This window comes from Cherax quadricarinatus, chromosome 7, assembly GCF_038502225.1.
Source record: "Cherax quadricarinatus isolate ZL_2023a chromosome 7, ASM3850222v1, whole genome shotgun sequence".
Taxonomy (NCBI): Eukaryota; Metazoa; Arthropoda; class Malacostraca; order Decapoda; family Parastacidae; genus Cherax; species Cherax quadricarinatus.
The window spans coordinates 13,511,333-13,533,508 of NC_091298.1; the positions used below are offsets into that span (position 1 = coordinate 13,511,333).

At 50.3% G+C, this 22,176-nt stretch overlaps 1 protein-coding gene and 1 long non-coding RNA gene across 6 annotated transcripts in view; one reads left to right on the plus strand and one right to left on the minus strand.

Moving 5' to 3' along the window:
• Positions 1-22,176, plus strand: part of pros (homeobox protein prospero) — a 353,602-nt gene that overhangs the window by 291,419 nt on the left and 40,007 nt on the right. For all 5 annotated transcript variants that reach the window (XM_070082294.1, XM_053773790.2, XM_070082293.1 and 2 more), the window contains one exon: positions 15,406-17,667. In XM_070082294.1, coding sequence (XP_069938395.1) covers positions 15,406-17,667 — 2,262 coding nt within the window. The remainder of the gene's footprint in view (positions 1-15,405; positions 17,668-22,176) is intronic.
• LOC138852340 (uncharacterized) overlaps positions 1-22,176 on the minus strand; it is a 286,701-nt gene that overhangs the window by 180,269 nt on the left and 84,256 nt on the right. The window lies entirely within an intron of this gene.

Sequence of the window (22,176 nt, forward strand, 5' to 3'; positions counted from 1 at the left end):
CTTTCTTCATAGGACATTCCCCTTAGCTCTGGAACTAACCTTGTTGCAAACCTTTGTACTTTCTCTAGTTTCTTGACGTGCTTTATCAAGTGCGGGTTCCAAACAGGTGCTGCATACTCCAGTATGGGCCTGACATACACGGTGTACAGTGTCTTGAATGATTCCTTACTAAGGTATCGGAATTTTCTCTTATACGTTTAAAGATATATTTTTTTCATTAATGTTAATGTGTGTGTGTGTGTGTGTGTGTGTGTATGTGTGTGTGTGTGTGTGTATGTGTGTGTGTGTGTGTGTGTGTGTGTGTGTGTGTGTGTGTGTGTGTGTGTGTGTGTTTGTGTGTGTGTGAGGGTGTGTGTGTGTGTGTTTGTGTGTGTGTGTTTGTGTGTGTGTGTGTTTGTGTGTGTGTGTATGTGTGTGTGTGTGTGTGTGTGTGTGTGTGTGTGTGTGTGTGTGTGTGTGTGTGTGTGTGTGTGTATGGTGGCTAAATGTGCACATTTTATTACTTAAGGTGCCTGTTGTGTGCACGTGTGGGGGAATTGTGTGCACTTGTTTGGATATATATATATATATATATATATATATATATATATATATATATATATATATATATATATATATATATATATATATATATATATATATATATATATGTCGTGCCGAATATGTAAAACTGGTCAATTTTCAAGAACTCATTTAAAATTAAGTTTTCTAAAATTTTCTCTTATACGTTTAAAGATATATTTTTTTCATTAATGTTAATGTAAAAAAATTTAATTTCGGTCCAAAAGAATCTTAGAAAACTTACCTAACCTTATTATAACAAGAACAATTTATTTTAGCCTAACCCAACTAAATATATTTTAGATTTGTTTACAATAATTTAATACTAAACATACACAGTGAAATATATTTTTTTCGTTAGGTTCAGAATGATTTTGGCGAAATTATTGCATACACAAATTTTCTCTTGTCCTATATGGCACGATGAGCGTTGCTGTTTAAGCCAAGATAGCAAGTTCTGCCTATTCGGCACGACATATATATATGCAGGCGAAATTTTTTTACGTGTTCATATGTGTGATTTTTTAGACGCACGTGTAAATTTTTATGGGCACATGTGAAATTTGTGCGCACACATGCGTGTTTCTGTGTTCCTGTGTGTGTGAGAAAGATTTGATATCTGTGCACATGTACGTGAGACATCTGTTACACCATGACAGGTGTGTGATATCACTGTATACACCATTTCAAAACCGGTGTCGTGGCGCTAAGGCAGGTGTGTATCACGGCACGGGTCTCCAAGAACAGGTGTGTAGCCTCACCACCAGCGACAGTAACGCAGTTGCTAGCGACACATGTTTAGGCTCACCCGGCGAAGAACACACGCGTATGTGAGGAGTGCACATATTAAACATGTGGGGAAGGCACAAATTAAACACATGTGGGGCTACGACATTATAGGTAATCAGACCTGTACACCTGACTCCAGACGAATTACAAAACTTAATTACTTCCTGTGTAATTTGCTCTTTGGCTAATCAAGAGGAGGTGAAAGGCTGCAGCTTACTTAGTCTTGTCCAGTAACACCATCTGTGTAATTGTGGAAGAGCGGTCTGGCTCAGTAGGACCATCTGTATAAGATCAGTAGAGCAGTCTTGCTGAAAACCACGTAGATGAGGTCAATGATCTTGCTTGCTCAGAGAAGTAGTCTTGCTTAGGACCACCTGAATAACAGAACTGTAACTCTCTTGCTTGTTAAGACCACCTGGATGACAGCACCGTAACTCTCTTACTTGTTAAGACCACCTGGATGACAGCACCGTAACTCTCTTGCTTGTTAAGACCACCTGGATGACAGCACCATAACTCTCTTGCTTGTTAAGACCACCTGGATGACAGCACCGTAACTCTCTTGCTTGTTAAGACCACCTGGATGAGAGCACCGTAACTCTCTTGCTTGTTAAAACCACCTGGATGACAGCACCGTAACTCTCTTGCTTGTTAAGACCACCTGGATGACAGCACCGTAACTCTCTTGCTTGTTAAAACCATCTGGATGACAGCACCGTAACTCTCTTGCTTGTTAAGACCACCTGGATGACAGCACCGTAACTCTCTTGCTTGTTAAGACCACCTGGATGACAGCACCGTAACTCTCTTGCTTGTTAAGACCACCTGGATGACAGCACCATAACTCTCTTGCTTGTTAAGACCACCTGGATGACAGCACCATAACTCTCTTGCTTGTTAAGACCACCTGGATGACAGCACCATAACTCTCTTGCTTGTTAAGACCACCTGGATAACAGCACCGTAACTCTCTTGCTTGTTAAGACCACCTGGATGACAGCACCGTAACTCTCTTGCTTGTTAAGACCACCTGGATGACAGCACCATAACTCTCTTGCTTGTTAAGACCACCTGGATGACAGCACCGTAACTCTTGCTTGTTAAGACCACCTGGATGACAGCACCGTAACTCTTGCTTGTTAAGACCACCTGGATGACAGCACCGTAACTCTCTTGCTTGTTAAGACCACCTGGATGACAGCACCGTAACTCTCTTGCTTGTTAAGACCACCTGGATGACAGCACCGTAACTCTCTTGCTTGTTAAGACCACCTGGATGACAGCACCGTAACTCTCTTGCTTGTTAAGACCACCTGGATAACAGCACCGTAACTCTCTTGCTTGTTAAGACTACCTGGATAACAGCACCATAACTCTCTTGCTTGTTAAGACCACCTGGATGACAGCACCATAACTCTCTTGCTTGTTAAGACCACCTGGATGACAGCACCGTAACTCTCTTGCTTGTTAAGACCACCTGGATGACAGCACCATAACTCTCTTGCTTGTTAAGACCACCTGGATGACAGCACCATAACTCTCTTGCTTGTTAAGACCACCTGGATAACAGCACCGTAACTCTCTTGCTTGTTAAGACCACCTGGATGACAGCACCATAACTCTCTTGCTTGTTAAGACCACCTGGATGACAGCACCGTAACTCTCTTGCTTGTTAAGACCACCTGGATAACAGCACCATAACTCTCTTGCTTGTTAAGACCACCTGGATGACAGCACCATAACTCTCTTGCTTGTTAAGACCACCTGGATGACAGCACCGTAACTCTCTTGCTTGTTAAGACCACCTGGATGACAGCACCATAACTCTCTTGCTTGTTAAGACCACCTGGATGACAGCACCATAACTCTCTTGCTTGTTAAGACCACCTGGATGACAGCACCGTAACTCTCTTGCTTGTTAAGACCACCTGGATGACAGCACCGTAACTCTCTTGCTTGTTAAGACCACCTGGATAACAGCACCGTAACTCTCTTGCTTGTTAAGACCACCTGGATGACAGCACCGTAACTCTTGCTTGTTAAGACCACCTGGATAACAGCACCATAACTCTCTTGCTTGTTAAGACCACCTGGATGACAGCACCATAACTCTCTTGCTTGTTAAGACCACCTGGATGACAGCACCGTAACTCTCTTGCTTGTTAAGACCACCTGGATGACAGCACCATAACTCTTGCTTGTTAAGACCACCTGGATAACAGCACCATAACTCTTGCTTGTTAAGACCACCTGGATAACAGCACCATAACTCTTGCTTGTTAAGACCACCTGGATAACAGCACCATAACTCTTGCTTGTTAAGACCACCTGGATAACAGCACCATAACTCTTGCTTGTTAAGACCACCTGGATAACAGCACCATAACTCTTGCTTGTTAAGACCACCTGGATAACAGCACCATAACTCTTGCTTGTTAAGACCACCTGGATGACAGCACCGTAACTCTTGCTTGTTAAGACCACCTGGATGACAGCACCGTAACTCTTGCTTGTTAAGACCACCTGGATGACAGCACCGTAACTCTTGCTTGTTAAGACCACCTGGATGCCTTCGGCAATTTTTCTTGCCATGGTTGTGTTTGATCATTGTCTCTTTCATCATCGCCCAGGGAATTTTACGTTAAGACATACGTTAAAAAATCACAAAAACAAACATCTATCACTCTGATGTATCAGATCTCCAACCAAAATAAAATCCTCTCTCTCTGTTTTTTATCGTAATATTCAAAAATCCTCAAGGAAATATCGATTGCAATAGGGAGTATGACGGAGGTGGGAGAGGGGGGAAGACGGTAGGGTATTCTGAGAGTTTGCATTTACGAAGCCTATAGCCACACAGATTGCTTATTGGAGCATTCCAGTAGAGTGTGGGTTATATATCCTTCATGAAGCCTGAGATTTTGTACTTCTTTGAGCGTAACAATATACTTGAACACTGCAGTTCGAACCCGGATGAGCTAGCTTATGGCATCCCTTCCCTACCTTTTTCTGGAAGTTTTTGCATGTGTCCAAGCGGCTCAAGTCAGGATATTAATGGAAAGTACTGGCAATATGGTTGTGGATGAGTGGCACAGACTGCCAGGTAGCATATATATATATATATATATATATATATATATATATATATATATATATATATATATATATATATAATATATATATATATATATATATATATATGCATGCATGCAAGACAAGCCATGGGGGTGGTGGAAATCATTAGTCCAAATACTTTCACACTTTTCAGTGCCTCATCAGGAGCTGTGCAAAGTTTCAAGGCAACAGCTGAAGGAGTGAAGGGAAGTTTTTCCTCAGATTAGCGCAGTGCGGGTTTAACACCTGCCGCAGCCTCTCTCGGAATATATGTATTTATTGGATGGATACGTGAATGGGTGTTGAAAGGGGTGCGAGTTAGACCTGCCTAGCATGGGCCAATAAGCCTACTGCAGTATTAGTTCAGTGTGTTACGTGGTGCCGCCAAACTTGCATTGATAAGTTATGTGGTAAACTAATAATTTGCATCATTAGCCGGTGAGTAATGTCTCTCCCAACTCTGGTATGAATCAAGACTTAACAAAAGTCTTGATACATGTCAATACTTGTTGACAAGTTCTTGGGACTGGTAGAAAAAAAAGCACAGCAAAAAAAAAGCAGACCTGTTATTAAAAATACGATGTTTCACTAACCATACATGTAGGCCTTATCAAGTACTTGTGGGCGAAATGTCGTATTATAATATAAAATCTGCTTTTGTTCATGGTATGTTTTTCTAGCCTAGCGCCTCTTACCAACTACCTGGAGCCTCACTACGCCATCTGTTAACTGTAAATATTAACAAATACCCAACAGTGTTTTCACTATAAATAATTATCCATCTGTCAAATGATGTGAAGATTTGACACCTTATATATATACCACCCACTATAAGCAACGCTTTTTTTTTTAACCAGCTCGTGAAGCTGTGATGACACAGTTACTTAACAATAGGCTGCCTGAAAAAAAAAAAGTAGATGGATTACATCAGCGCTCCACAAATTTCACAGTATTGTGTTTACACAGATCGTAACCAGGTATTACAACTCTTCCTTACAACCACAACCCGAGGTTTTGGTTGTAACGAAGTGTTTTGACACCTTAGGTATGGTGGTGACGGGGGTAGCAATTGTGGTTGTCTATGGAATGGTGGTTGTAATAACACAGTAGGGTTGTGATGGTTATTAAGCAGGAAGGGGGGGTAGTAACATAATTATAAGTTGTGGTAGCTGGCATCACCGTGGATAACGACGGTGGTGAAGGTAGTAGTAGCAGCAACGCTACTGAAAGAAACGTTTAAGCAGCGTCCGTTACGTCAAGTAACGAGCAGCAGTGCATAAGAAAGAATAATAATAATAATCATTACTTGGTAACCACCATGGACACGCGCCTCGACGCCTGCGTGTGCCGCTGCTGCCTTCAAGTGCTCACCCATTTACCTATTGCACTATAAACCATTCCCTTCCCCCTCCCCTCCCCACTCCCTATTTCCACATTCTTCACTAAAGTACGTAACTAAACCATCAGGCGACGTCGAAAACCCGAAATACACCCAGCAAAGAAGTTACATTAGAAGCGAAAAGGCGTGAATTTGTCCGGTTAACGAGGGAAAAAAATAATTTTCAAGCCTCGCTCGCTAGGCTATCGAAATCTATCGCTACGAATCACTTAACGGATAAGAGAGATCAATCAACCCGTGACGAAACTATTAGCTGGAGTGAAGATAGAGGTGTCGTCTTGTCAAATAACCGATAAACAATGCAAATGTTCGGTCAGGTTTGAAGAGTCAGGCGGCCTATGGTAATGTTTACCGGCAGGAGCCGCGGCGGCTCTGGTTACGCGATAGATCGTCAGTAGACCAACAACGGTACGGCGGGGAGATGTGCGTGGCCTCTGTCTCTTTCTCTCAGTTTTTACTATTGACAACAGGGATGGTCAGGGGGAATGGGTTTTTTTTTCATATGTTAACGGGATTAATATGTTGATGTTTGCTTTTGGGTGTGTGAATTGGTCGACTATATTGTTTATTAGTTCACCAAACTGTATCATCACAACGAAATCGTGTACATCCACCCAACTATGTCTCACTACCACACCGTGTCCCACTATCACACCGTGTCCCACTACCACACCGTGTCCCACTATCACACCGTGTCCCACTATCACACCGTGTCCCACTATCACACCGTGTCCCACTATCACCATGTCTCACCACCACATCGTGTCCCACCACCACACTGTGTTCCACAAAAACATTGTGAACCACCATAACCTATAAAGTGTTCTACCACACCGTCTCCTAACACCAGTCTCCCACCATACCGTGTCCTACCACCACAGTTTCCCACCACACCGTGTCGTACCACCCGTCTCCCACCACACCATGTGCTACCACTACAGTCTCCCGCCACACCGTGTCCTACCACTACAGTCCCCCACCACACCATGTGCTCCCACCACAGTCTCCCACCACACCGTGTCCTACCACCACAGTCACCCACCACACCGTGCCCTACCACCACAGCCTCCCACCACACCGTGTCCTACCACCAGTCTCCCACCACACCGTGTCCTACCACCACAGTCTCCCACCACACCGTGTCCTACCACCACAGTCTCCCACCACACCGTGTCCTACCACCACAGCTCCCACCACACCGTGTCCTTCCCCCACAGTCTCCCACCACACCGTGTCCTACCACCATAGTCTCCCACCACACCGTGTCCTACCACCACAGTCTCCCACCACACCGTCTCCTACCACCACACCGTGCCCTACTACCACAGCCACCACACCGTGTCCTACTACTACAGTCTCCCACCACACCGTATCCTACCACCCCAGTCTCCCACCACACCATGTGCTACCACCACAGTCTCCCACCACACCGTGTCCTACCACCACAGTCCCACCACACCGTGTCCTACCACCCCAGTCTCCCACCACACCATGTGCTACCACCACAGTCTCCCACCACACCGTGTCCTACCACCCATTCTCCCACCACACCGCCTACCACCACACCGTGCCCTAACATCACAGCCTCCCACCACACCGTGTCCCCCCACAGTCTCCCACCACACCATGTGCTACCACCACAGTCTCCCACCACACCGTGTCCTACCACCACAGTCGCCCACCACACCGTCTCCTACCACCACACCGTGCCCTACCACCACAGCCTCCTACCACACCGTGTCCTACCACCACAGTCTCCCACCACACCGTGTCCTACAACCACAGTCTCTCACCACACCGTGTCCTTCCTCCACAGTCTCCCACCACACCGTGTCCTACCACCACAGTCTCCCACCACACCGTGTCCTACCACCACAGTCTCCCACCACACCGTGTCCTACCACCACAGTCTCCCACCACACCGTCTCCTACCACCACACCGTGCCCTACTACCACAGCCTCCCACCACACCGTGTCCTACCACCACAGTCTCCCACCACACCGTATCCTACTACCCCAGTCTCCCACCACACCATGTGCTACCACCACAGTCTCCCACCACACCGTGTCCTACCACCACAGTCTCCCACCACACCATGTCCTACCACCCCAGTCTCCCACCACACCATGTGCTACCACCACAGTCTCCCACCACACCGTGTCCTACCACCCATTCTCCCACCACACCGCCTCCTACCACCACACCGTGCCCTACCATCACAGCCTCCCACCACACCGTGTCCTACCACCACAGTCTCCCACCACACCGTGTCCTACCACCACAGTCTCCCACCACACCGTGCCCTACCACCACATCCTCCCACCACACCGTGTCCTACCACCACAATCTCCCACCACACCGTGTCCTACCACCACAGTCTCCCACCACACCGTGTCCTACCACCACAGTCTCCCACAACACCGTGTCCTACAACCACAGCTCCCACAACACCGTGTCCTTCCCCCACAGTCTCCCACCACACCGTGTCCTACCACCACAGTCTCCCACCACACCGTGTCCTACCACCACAGTCTTCCACCACACCGTGTCTTACCACCACAGTCTCCCACCACACCGTGTCCTACCACCACAGTCTCCCACCACACCGTCTCCTACCAACCCAGTCTCCCACCACACCATGTGCTACCACCACTGTCTCCCACCACACCGCTCCTACCACCACACCGTGCCCTAACATCACAGCCTCCCACCACACCGTGTCCTTCCCCCACAGTCTCCCACCACACCATGTGCTACCACCACAGTCTCCCACCACACCGTGTCCTACCACCACAGTCACCCACCACACCGTCTCCTACCACCACACCGTGCCCTACCACCACAGCCTCCCACCACACCGTGTCCTACCACCACAGTCTCCCACCACACCGTGTCCTACCACCACAGTCTCCCACCACACCGTGTCCTACCACCACAGCTCTCACCACACCGTGTCCTTCCCCCACAGTCTCCCACCACACCGTGTCCTACCACCACAGTCTCCCACCACACCGTGTCCTACCACCACAGTCTCCCACCACACCGTGTCCTACCACCACAGTCTCCCACCACACCGTCTACCACCACACCGTGCCCTACTACCACAGCCTCCCACCACACTGTGTCCTACCACCACAGTCTCCCACCACACCGTGTCCTACCACCACAGTCCCACCACACTGTGTCCTACCACCACAGTCTCCCACCACACCATGTCCTACCACCCCAGTCTCCCACCACACCATGTGCTACCACCACAGTCTCCCACCACACCGTGTCCTACCACCCATTCTCCCACCACACCGCCTCCTACCACCACACCGTGTCCTACCACCACAGTCTCCCACCACACCGTGTCCTACCACCACAGTCTCCCACCACACCGTGCCCTACCACCACATCCTCCCACCACACCGTGTCCTACCACCACAATCTCCCACCACACCGTGTCCTACCACCACAGTCTCCCACAACACCGTGTCCTACCACCACAATCTCCCACAACACCGTGTCCTACCACCACAGCTCCCACCATAACGTGTCCTTCCCCCACAGTCTCCCACCACACCGTGTCCTACCACCACAGTCTCCCACCACACCGTGTCCTACCACCACAGTCTTCCACCACACCGTGTCTTACCACCACAGTCTCCCACCACACCGTGTCCTACCACCACAGTCTCCCACCACACCGTCTCCTACCAACCCAGTCTCCCACCACACCATGTGCTACCACCACAGTCTCCCACCACACCGTGTCCTACCACCACAGTCTCCCACCACACCGTCTCCTACCACCACACCGTGCCCTACCACCACAGCCTCACACCACACCGTGTCCTACCACCACAGTCTCCCACCACGCCGTGTCCTACCACCACAGTCTCCCACCACACCGTCTCCTACCACCACACCGTGCCCTACCACCACAGCCTCACACCACACCGTGTCCTACCACCACAGTCTCCCACCAAACCGTGTCCTACCACCACAGTCTCCCACCACACCGTGTCCTACCACCACAGTCTCTCACCACACCGTCTCCTACCACCACACCGTGCCCTACCACCACAGCCTCCCACCACACCGTGTCCTACCACCACAGTCTCCCATCACACCGTGTCCTACCACCACAGTCTTCCACCACACCTTGTCTTACAACCACAGCTCCCACCACACCGTGTCCTGCCACAGTCTCCTACCACCAAGTCTCCCACCACACCGTATCCTACCACCACAGTCTCCCACCACACCATGTCCTACCACCACAGCCTCCCACCAAGCCGTGTCCTACCACCACAGTCTCCCACCACACCGTGTCTTACCACCACAGTCTCCCACCACACCGTGTCCTACCACCCCAGTCTCCCACCACACCGTGTGCTACCACCACAGTCTCCCACCACACCGTGTCCTACCACCACAGTCTCCCACCACACCGTCTCCTACCACCACAGCCTCCCACCACACCGTTTCCTGCTACCACAGTCTCCCATCACACCTTGTCTTACCACCACAGCTCCCACCACACCGTGTCCTGCCACAGTCTCCTACCACCAAGTCTCCCACCACACCGTGTCCTACCACCACAGTCTCCCACCACACCATGTCCTACCACCACAGTCTCCCACCACACCATGTCCTACCACCACAGTCCCCCACCTCACCGTGTCCTACCACCAGTCTCCCACCACACCGTGTCCTGCCACCGCAGTCTCCCACCAAACCGTGTCCTCCCATCATACGGTCCTCCCATCACCACCGTCTCTCATCACCACAGTCTTCACCACCACAGCCTCCCGCCATCACTACACAGCCTCCCACCACCACTACAGCCTCCCACCACCACTACAGCCTCCAACCACTACACAGGCTCCCCCCACCACACAGCCTCCCACCACTACTACACAGCCCCCAACACCATCACCAAAACAGCCTCCCAACACCATCACCGAAACACAGCCTCTCAACACCATCACCAAAACACAGCCTCCCAACACCATCACCACCACACAGCCTCTCAACACCATCACCACCACACAGCCTCTCAACACCATCACCACCACACAGCCTCTCAACACCATCACCACCACCACAGCCTCCCAACACCATCACCACCACACAGCCTCCCACCACCAACAGCACCACACAGCCTCCCACCACCACCAGCAACACAGCCTCCCACACAACCACCGCTACACAGCTTCCCACTACCACACATCCTCCCGCCACCACAACACAGCCTCCCACCACCACTACACAGCCTCCCACCATCTCCACTACACAGCCTCCAACCACCACCACGCAGCCTCTCAATACCTCCACTACCACACCGCCTTCCACCACCACTGCACAGCCTTCCACCACCACCACTGCACAGCCTCCCACCACCACCACTGCACAGCCTCCCACCACCACCACTGCACAGCCTCCCACCACCACCACACGGCCTCCCACCACCATCACGCTTCCTCCCAACACTACACAGTCTCCCAACACCACTACTATCACACAGCCTTCCTCCTCCACCACCACCACTACACAGCCTCCCGCCACCACCAAACAGCCTCCCACCACCACCACCACGCAGCCTCCCACCACCACCACCACACAGCTTTCTACCTCCACCACCACCACCACCACAGCCTCCAACACCACTACACAGCTTCCCACCACTACACAGCCTCCCACCACCACCAGTACGCAGCCTCCCACCACCACCCCCACCACCACGCAGACTCCCACCACCACTGCGCAGCCTACCACCATCACCACACAGCTTTCCACCACCACTACACAGCCTCCCACTTCACCACTACACAGCCTCCCCCCCCACCACCACGCAGACTCCCACCACCACTACACAGCCTTCTACCACCATCACTACACAGCCTCCCACCACCACTACCACTCAGCCTCCCACCACCACCACACAGCCTCCCACCACCACCACACAGCCTCCCACCACCACCACAGTCTCCCTCCACCACGACAGTCTCCCACCACCACAGTATCCCACATTTTAAACATTGTCTCTCAGTATTCCCATCATTCCCCCCCCTCTTGTACCTACAATCCCCATATACACGAGAGTACTTTTTGCATGGGTGTGATTCTCCCACGTCAATGACCATACCAACACCAATTAAAGAGTATATCCTTTCACAGTGACTCCCCCCATTCCCCGTAAATCCATCCTCCCCATTATCGTGACCTCCCCATTTAATCTCCCATTATCACATGTCCTACCATCAACATGGTTTTCCATGTCTGTCTCCGTACTACGTGAACGCATAGGCGTGCGCGCGGACGGATGTGAAGGGGGTGTCGTGCGTGTGCACGCACGCACTTTTCGTGTACACGAGTGGGTGGGCGGGTGTGCGCGCGCGAATGTGAGTGCACGAATGGGCAGGCGGGCAATCGGGTGCATACGTATACCCGAGCGAGTGGATCCATGCGTATACACGAGCCAGTGGATCCATGCGTATACAAGAGTGAGTGAGTTCGTGCATATACACAAGAGAGTGGGTTCGTGCATATACGCGAGCGGGCGGATGGGTTCGTGAGTGAGCACGCTCGTGGCTGTGGAACAAATTCGCGACGTCCTGTCCTCGTGGGATGTAAATGGGGAATGGCAAAGCATTTGTGGGCGGGGACAGGCGCGTCCGCGGCGATAGGTGCGTAGCCGACAGACGCATAGAAAACAATACGCGCATGGGCGGGGATAGTCCATCCTTACTCTAAATGAGCAACAAAAGGCGCATAGACATTAATAATTAAGGCTTACAGGTAGACATAGGTACATTCAGCACATGTATGGGCGGGAATACTGTACTTGGCAATGGGAATATATGCGTTGATAGGCACATAGGAATGCGTCGATAGGCACATAGGGATGCGTCGATAGGCAAATAGGAATGTGTGGATAGACACAGGAATGCGTCGATAGGCACATAGGAATACCTCAACAGACACAGGAATCTGTCGCTAGGCACACAGGAACGCGTCGATGGGCGCACAAGCAGGGATGCGTCGATAGGCCTATGAACAGGAATGATTCTATAGGCCTATGAGCAGGAATGCAGCAGTAGGAGCTAATAGGGATCGTGGGTGGCAATAAATGCATGACATACAAAATTTGGGTGGGCGGGCGGCGATGGGGCGGGCGTGTGGGCGGCGATGGGCGGGCGGCGGGAGCAACACCGTCACCACAGCTGACCAAAGGCTAGCCAGATCGATAACCTGAGGAGAAGCGAGAGCACTGCTCCTCCACCTCCTCCTTTATCCCCTCCTCCTCCACCTCCTCCTTTATCCCCTCCTCCTCCTTCACCTCCTCCTTTATCCTCTCCTCCTCCACCTCCTTTATCCCCTCCTCCTTCACATCCTCTTTTATCCCCCTCCTCCATCTCCTCCTTTGTTCCCTCCTCCATCTACTCCTTTATTTCCTATATCATCTCCTTCATCTCCTTATTCCTCCTTCGTCTCCTCATCCCCTTCTCTACCTCCTCCTCCTCCGTCTCCCCCTTTATCCCCTCCTCCTTAGGTTTCCTTTACCTCTCCTCCATCCCCTCCTCCACCTCGTCCCTTATCACCTCCTCATCCTTCTACTGTGTCCTTCCTTCTCTTTTCTCTCTCCTTCCCAGCATTCTCTTTTTTTTTAATTTATGCCGTTTATTATATATTCTTCATCTTCCACTTATTTCTCTTCTTCCTCTAAAATTTTCTCTTCTTTATCTTTCACTATTCTCTTATTCTTCTTTCATTCTCTTCTGTCAAATAGCTTATCTTCCACCTTCATTCATTTCCTCCCTTAATTTCCAGCTTCATTCTAATTTTCATTCTTGTCTCTCCTGAATTATCGCTGTTCTTCGTCGTCTCCTTATTTTCATATTCTCATGTATTTCAACTCTTAATCCGTATGCCTGTCTTTGTCCATCTCTGTTTGTTGGTCTCTTGTTTATCTCTCCGTGTCTGTCTTTCTCTTTTCACGATATTACTCTCACCTGTCTTTTTTACTTTTTTTTTTTTGCATTCCTTCTCCCCCTCCCCATCTCTCTCTCTCTCTCTCTCTCTCTCTCTCACACACACACACACACACACACACACACACACACACACACACACACACACACACACACACACCACGTGTCATGAAGTGATGGTATTTTTGGTGAAGGGGGAGACCGACGTGTGTGTGTGTGTGTGTGTGTGTGTGTGTGTGTGTGTGTGTGTGTGTGTGTGTGTGTGTGTGTGTCGCGCACGAGAACGCGCGCATGTGTGCAAGCACGTGTACATACCTGCGTCTATTGTACCTTTATCAAAGTAGTTATTGAAATAAATTGTGCATAATATATATGCATAATGTATATATATATATATATATATATATATATATATATATATATATATATATATATATATATATATATATATATATATATATATATATATATATAATGTTTTGTTTCTCCGCACGACCCCACATCCAACCCTTCTCTCTCTCTCTTTCCCTCTTTTTTCACACTTGTTCAGTGTCTCCCTTCCCTCTCCTCTCTCTCTCTCTCTCTCTCTCTCTTGCTATCTCCCCCTCACTACCAGCACTTGGCCACTTCGCTAAGACACTGCACTTTCCCTCCCTCCTCCACTAGTACCCCGTACACATCTTCTAATTAACATCTAAGTACTTTTCCCACTGCAGACCAAGGGTGCTTCCCATTAAACTTCCAGCTCCTCTCTCGTAATTTCTTCGTTGCTGCCGCTGCTGCCTGTCGTAGCATCGTTATAAAACACAGTGTGATTCAGTGTAGCGATTCTCAGGCGTCAGTCGCAGCCTGGGCGACGCACTCTTGTTGTTCTTATTGTCGAATTGTGGGGAAGGTGGAGGCTGGGAGTCCCCTCCTTGGTCTGTATATTCATGTTACACTCTCTCTTTACCCCTCCATTCCCCCCCTTTGTCATGCTGTCATACCTATCTCTCCCGTCCATATTTGATTACGTACACATGCACACGTACATATTTTTATATGTATTTATTTTTTCATCGTTGATGCACTAGCGTAGTGAAGGTTTTCATTCAAATTGGAGCGTTGATTAAACGTTACGAGTGATTCTGTTAGCGTCGGCGTGTGAACATAATGATCTGTGAAGCCGTCTCCAGTAAGTAATGTATGTTATACGAGAGATAGTTTTATTTTCATATAATTGGATAAGTTAGCTGGAGCTGTTTTCTCATGAGCCTCATTGGTGATTCTGGAGAGGGCTACAGGGAGGGTCCTTATGTGACGGGGGTGCGATTGTAACGCGGAAAATATGCCAGCGGCCGCTATTTAGATGATTCCATGTCCGGAGTCTGTGCCTTTTCCTGTGTCATTTGGACCGCCTGATTATTTCCTTCATTTTCATATTCTTTCCTATTACATTTTGTATTATCATATAATTAACATATTTAATATAATTATATATTATAATATATTATAAACCGCGAAGAAGTCGCCATTGCGCATCCTCAGCATACTCACGTACGTCTTTCTTACCCTTACAGGCGCACCGGATGAGCCAAGCAGCCTGGTTGGTGGCTTAAGAATCGGGCCTCGTGACGTAGCGCCACCCTATTGGCCGCCGCTACCTCTCGCTCCACCCACCATGCATCCTCCGCCAATCGGCGCGCTCCCTACCGCAATGGCTCACGACGAAGAAAGCGATTGCTTCATGCTAGGAGAAAAGCTGTCGAAGAAACCGAAACGGATCAGAACAAGAGTAGACGCCGGAGAGCCAAGGAACTCTTACTCGGCCTTCAGTAGTTTACCCAACCTGTGTGGTGTTAGTGTTAATGCAGTCAGGCCGGGAAGTGCTCCTAACCTCTTCAGTGCAAGTCAACCCTTTTGTGGACTACCGTTTGTGAACTATTTCAACCCCCCACCCACGGTGGGTTCGCGCGGTATGCTGAGTGAGTTGTTTGGCGCCCACACCAAGCCTGTGGCGCCCTGCCCGCCTGAAGACACCGTGTCAACCATGGGTGTATTGGACAAAGTGACAAGCTCTAGCGTGCATAGTGCTGATGCAGTGAACTCGGTTATACGGGGACCAGAGCCAGATAACGTGCTCTTACGGGAAATCCTTCAGGGACGTAAACGGGACCTTCTTACTATGGAGGAGATTGAGGCCGCCCGTTCCTTACACAACAATAACAATAGTTACAAGGGGGCGACAGACTTGGTGGAGGCCAAGAGCGAGGAGACCAACGCGGGCAGGGATGAAAACAGTGTGTCAGCCGAGGACGCGCGGTGTGAGTCTGAGGTAGAGGAGACTATGAGTCAGAACAGTCCGCGCACTGACTCTCCAGAACCCAGGAAACGTCTGGAGAATATTGTTAGTGTGATCCGCTCCTCGCCCACCCCTAACACCACCGTCAACGGGTGCAAAAAGCGGAAGTTGTACCTGCCACAGCAGCACGAGACACGACCCAACTACGACTCGCAAAACGAGGAAGGTGAGGCTGCGGCTGAGCCAGATAATAAAACAAGACGTCTTGAAGACGACGAGCAGGGGGAGTCAAGAGTGGCGGAGTCTGGGGAGGAAGGGGGACTGCAGATAGACCTAAGTGTGAGACGACGATCTCCGGAGCCAACTCGGCCGCCCTCCCCCAAACCTCCCACCTCCACCTCCTCGAACGACTCCAACGATGCCTCTTCCTACCTCCTGGATTATGCCCAACGACTGATCCGCAATCAAGAGGCGCGATTACAAAGAGAAAACGACATGAAAAACACCGACTTGAATGAGAAGTTGCAGCTGTTGCGAAACTTGAGTTTGGGGTCCCAAGTGACAGACCTGGAGGGTCTTGCTGACGTGCTCAAGACCGAGATCACAGCCTCCCTGGCCGTCATCATCGACACCATAGTCAATAAGTATGTCCAGCAGAGAAAACTGCTCACCAAGCAGGCGGAAGTGGCGGCTGAACAGCTCAACCGAGACATTGCCTCGCAGTTGATGGAACGATCACGTTCCCCACGTTCTCACAAGCTGCTAGATCCCAGAGGGCCCCCCAACATGCCCAGACTTAATGGCATGCCCGCCCCTCACGGACCTCTCAATCTCTCGCCCTACCCAGGTTCCGAAAACAACCTCAATAACCTCAATCTACCACATCTACGACCACCTCTCTACAAGCCTCCTCACGGTTTCTTCCACAGCAACTTGCCCCCTATGGGCGGCATGATCCCCAGCGGGCAGTCCTCGCCCTACGGCGGGATGGAGCCCGAGCAAGATGAGGCTCTTCCTCTAGTGGTCACACCCAAGAAGAAGCGTCATAAGGTGACGGACTCACGCCTCACACCTCGCACGGTGGGCCGACTCCTGGAGGATTTCCCCCGCTACGGACCCCTACCAGGGATGGGTGGTCAAATGTCCCCTCGCAACTCCCCTCCCCCACCACCAGTCAACCACCACCCGCACCACCGCCCCACCACCTTCCCCCAGCCTCCACCACTGCTACCAGTTTCACTGCCTACCTCCGTGGCCATCCCCAACCCATCGTTGCACGACACCAGTCTACTCTACCCCAATTACTACGGCGGGCATCGGGCGTCCTCCCCGATGGACGGGCGGCGGGACGAATCTCCGGCAGGTCCCCCGCCCCCACACCCCCACCCGCTCCTTCATCCTGCGCTCCTGGCAGCCTCCTCACCGGACTCCTTCTCACGCTTCCTACACGGCGCTGACCACGACCGTGCCTCAGACTGTTCGCCAGCAGATCCCAACTACGACGGTGTCCAGCCTACTATATCCTTTTATTCACCTGAACGTAAATATCAACTCCAAGGTTTCGTTTTACATGTTTTGTAGCCTCACACGTATGTAGCACACGTGCCTCCTCTCACTTATGTAGCACACGTGCGTCCACATTTATGTAGCACACGTGCGTCCACATTTATGTAGCACACGTGCGTCCACATTTATGTAGCACACGTGTATCCAAATACACAGTCTCTTGGGAGTAGGGCTCATTATTATGTGATGTTTGACGCCACATAAACACGCACAACATGAGTTTATACCAGCCAAGGTATCAAAATCTTGATGGGAAGGTCTTTCACACACCATCATCACCCCTGCTTGTACAGTTACCTCCCCTTGTTTGTACTACTTCTATCCTTGCATGCACAACTACCACTTGTTTGTACTACCATATTTCCATGTATAACTACCATCCCTTTTTGTACTACCATCTTTGTTTGTACCACTACCATTCCTACTTGCATCACTACCACCCTTGTTTGTACTACTACCTTATACCAATACCATCCCTGTTTGTTCTACCAATCTTACTGGTACCATTAACATCTCTGCTTCCACAACTACCACCACCCGTTTGTACTACCACCCTTGCTTGTACCACTACTATATCTGTACCAGTACCACCTCCTGTTTGTACCACTACCACCCCTGTTTGTACCACTGCCATACCTGCTTATATCATTACCATCCCTGCTTGTAACACTACCACCCCTGTTTGTAATAACATCTATGTTTCTGCTACCATCCTTGCTTATAGTGTTACCATCCCTACTTGTACCACTACTATTCCTGCTTGTGCCACTACCACCCCTGTTTGTACTACTACCACCCCTGTTGGTTCTACTACCACCCCTGTTGGCTCTAGTACCATCCCTGCTTGTGTTACTAACTACCATTACTCCTTGTACCACTGCCATCTCTTCTTGTTCCACTACCATCCCTGCTTGTGTTGCTACCATCCTTGTTTGTACCACAACCCCCCCCCCCCTTCCTATTGGTACTACTACTACCATTCCTGTTTTTGTTACTACCAACCATGCTTATATCACTACCGCCCCTGTTTATACTACCATCCTTGCTTGTACCACTATCACCTGTTTGTGCTGCTACCATCTTTGCTTGCAGCACCACCACCTTGACTATAACACTACCACCCATGCTTGTAGCACCACCACCCTGAATATAACACTACCATCCATGCTTGTACCACTATCATTCCTACTTGTATAGCCACCACCCTTGGTTGTACCAGTCTTCACCTTTTCTCTCCTGGAACTTCACTTATGTGCTCCCTTACATTTACTTCGCCCCCGCTGAAAACCCACACCTCTAACACCCACCATGCTGGTCATGCATGTGTTGTTTTTTCCCCTGACATTCTCACTTGCATGATATCTCCCATTCCACATGATCCTGTGCACTCTCCCTCCAAGATACCTCCCACGCAACTCCCACTCACCATACTTCCCTCTCTAATCACATGCACATGTTACATCCTATACACTCCAGTCGGGGTCAACTCTTCCATGCATCAATCCCTCCCTCCCTCATGCTGAGCCAAGTCAATCCTCTTTACTTCTTCGATAATCCTTCTCTGCTCTCTCTCCTCTCTCTCTCTCTCTCTCTCTCTCTCTCTCTCTCTCTCTCTCTCTCTCTCTCTCTCTCTCTCTCTCTCTCTCTCTCTCTCTCTGATATCCTACCTCTATTCTTCTTTATTCCTTCAAATTGATACATCTTTACTGTCCATATCTGACCCCCACTCCTTCCTTTTCCAAGCTGCTCATCTACAAATTCTGCTTCTGCCATTTTTCTCCCCAGTCATCCTGAAACTCCTCCCCAATCTAGTCTACCCCCAAGCACATCTGCCCATTATATTCTAAACCAGTCTCCCCCAGTCTGTTTACACCCCAGTTCCCATTCTATCTCTTGCTCTTACATCAGTTCTACCATCTCATTCCAATTCCTACCAAATCTTGCCTGTTTACCTATGTTCATTCCCTATGGTCCTATTTACCTATGTCCATTCCCTACACCTAAAACCATTTTCCTACTGTTCAGCTCATTTTACTGTTTATCTGAACTCCCCATTCTGTTACATGATCCCTTTCCCGATTCATTTACTCCAATGTGTAATCATCCCATTTCTTTTCTCTTTACTCCTTATTTGACTACAATTCTCATCTCTCAATTTCTTCCCATTCCTCCTGTTCCAGACTCTCCTTTCTTACCTAAAAGATATATACCCTGGCTGTCAGTGTTTACCCTAACTCACATTTGCCTAAATGTTGACCTTAGTGTGAATTAGGTTCATGTCTTCCCTGCATCTCTCGGTGTTCTTTACCTTAATGTTGCCTCAGAATTTACCCATGTGGTGACCCATCATTCACCCCAACGCTCGAACCTCCCCATCATTCACCCCCGTGTTCAAACCTCCCCATCATTCACCCCAGTGTTCAAACCTCCCCATCATTCACCCCAGTGTTCAAACCTCCCCATCATTCACCCCAGTGTTCAAACCTCCCCATCATTCACCCCAGTGTTCAAACCTCCCCATCATTCACCCCAGTGTTCAAACCTCCCCATCATTCACCCCAGTGTTCAAACCTCCCCATCATTCACCCCAGTGTTCAAACCTCCCCATCATTCACCCCAATGCTCAAAACTCCCCATCATTCACCCCAGTGCTCAAACCTCCCCATCATTCACCCCAGTGCTCAAACCTCCCCATCATTCACCCCAGTGTTCAAACCTCCCCATCATTCACCCCAGTGTTCAAACCTCCCCATAATTCATGCCAGTGTTCAAACCTCCCCATAATTCATGCCAGTGTTCAAACCTCCCCATCACCCCAGTGCTCAAACCTCCCATCATCCTAGTGCTCAAACTTCCCCATCACCCCAGTGCTCAAACCTCCCATCATCCCAGTGCTCAAACCTCCCATCATCCCAGTGCTCAAACCTCCCATCACCCCAGTGCTCAAACCTCCCATCATCCCAGTGCTCAAACCTCCCCATCATCCCAGTGCTCAAACCTCCCCATCATCCCAGTGCTCAAACCTCCCCACCACCCCAGTGCTCAAACCTCCCATCATCCCAGTGCTCAAACCTCCCATCATCCCAGTGCTCAAACTTCCCCATCACCCCAGTGCTCAAACCTCCCATCATCCCAGTGCTCAAACCTCCCCATCATCCCAGTGCTCAAACCTCCCATCATCCCAGTGCTCAACCTCCCCATCACCCCAGTGCTCAAACCTCCCATCATCCCAGTGCTCAAACCTCCCCATCATCCCAGTGCTCAAACCTCCCCATCACCCCAGTGCTCAAACCTCCCCCATTGTTCACCCCAGTGCTCAACCCTCCCCATCACCCCAGTGTTCAACCCTCCCCATCGTTCACCCCAGTGCTCAAACCTCCCCATCACCCCAGTGCTCAAACCTCCCCCATCATCCACCCCAGTGTTCCAACCTCCCCCATCATCCACCCCAGTGCTCAAACCTCCCCATCACCGCAGTGCTCAAACCTCCCCATCACCTCAGTGCTCAAACTTCCCCATCATTCACCCCAGTGCTCAAACTTTCCCATCGTTCACCCCAGTGCTCAAACCTCCCCTTCGTTCACCCTAGTGCTCAAACCTCCCCATCACCCCAGTGCTCAAACCTCCCCATCATCCCAATGCTCAAACCTCCCCATCATCCCAGTGCTCAAACCTCCCCACCACCCCAGTGCTCAAACCTCCCATCATCCCAGTGCTCAAACCTCCCCATCACCCCAGTGCTGAAACCTCCCATCATCCCAGTGCTCAAACCTCCCCATCACCCCAGTGCTCAAACCTCCCATCATCCCAGTGCTCAAACCTCCCCATCATCCCAGTGCTCAAACCTCCCATCATCCCAGTGCTCAACCTCCCCATCACCCCAGTGCTCAAACCTCCCATCATCCCAGTGCTCAAACCTCCCCATCATCCCAGTGCTCAAACCTCCCCATCACCCCAGTGCTCAAACCTCCCCCATTGTTCACCCCAGTGCTCAACCCTCCCCATCACCCCAGTGTTCAACCCTCCCCATCGTTCACCCCAGTGCTCAAACCTCCCCACCACCCCAGTGCTCAAACCTCCCCATCGTTCTCCCCAGTGCTCAAACCTCCCCATCACCGCAGTGCTCAAACCTCCCCATCATCTCAGTGCTCAAACTTCCCCATCATTCACCCCAGTGCTCAAACTTTCCCATCGTTCACCCCAGTGCTCAAACCTCCCCTTCGTTCACCCTAGTGCTCAAACCTCCCCATCACCCCAGTGCTCAAAACTCCCCATCGTTCACCCTAGTGCTCAAACCTTCCCATCACCCCAGTGCTCAAACCTTCCCATCATCCCAGTGCTCAAATCTCCCCATCACCCCAGTGCTCAAACCTCCCCACCACCCCAGTGCTCAAACCTCCCCATCGTTCTCCCCAGTGCTCAAACCTCCCCCATCGTTCACCCAGTGCTCAAACCTCCCCATCACCGTAGTGCTCAAACCTCC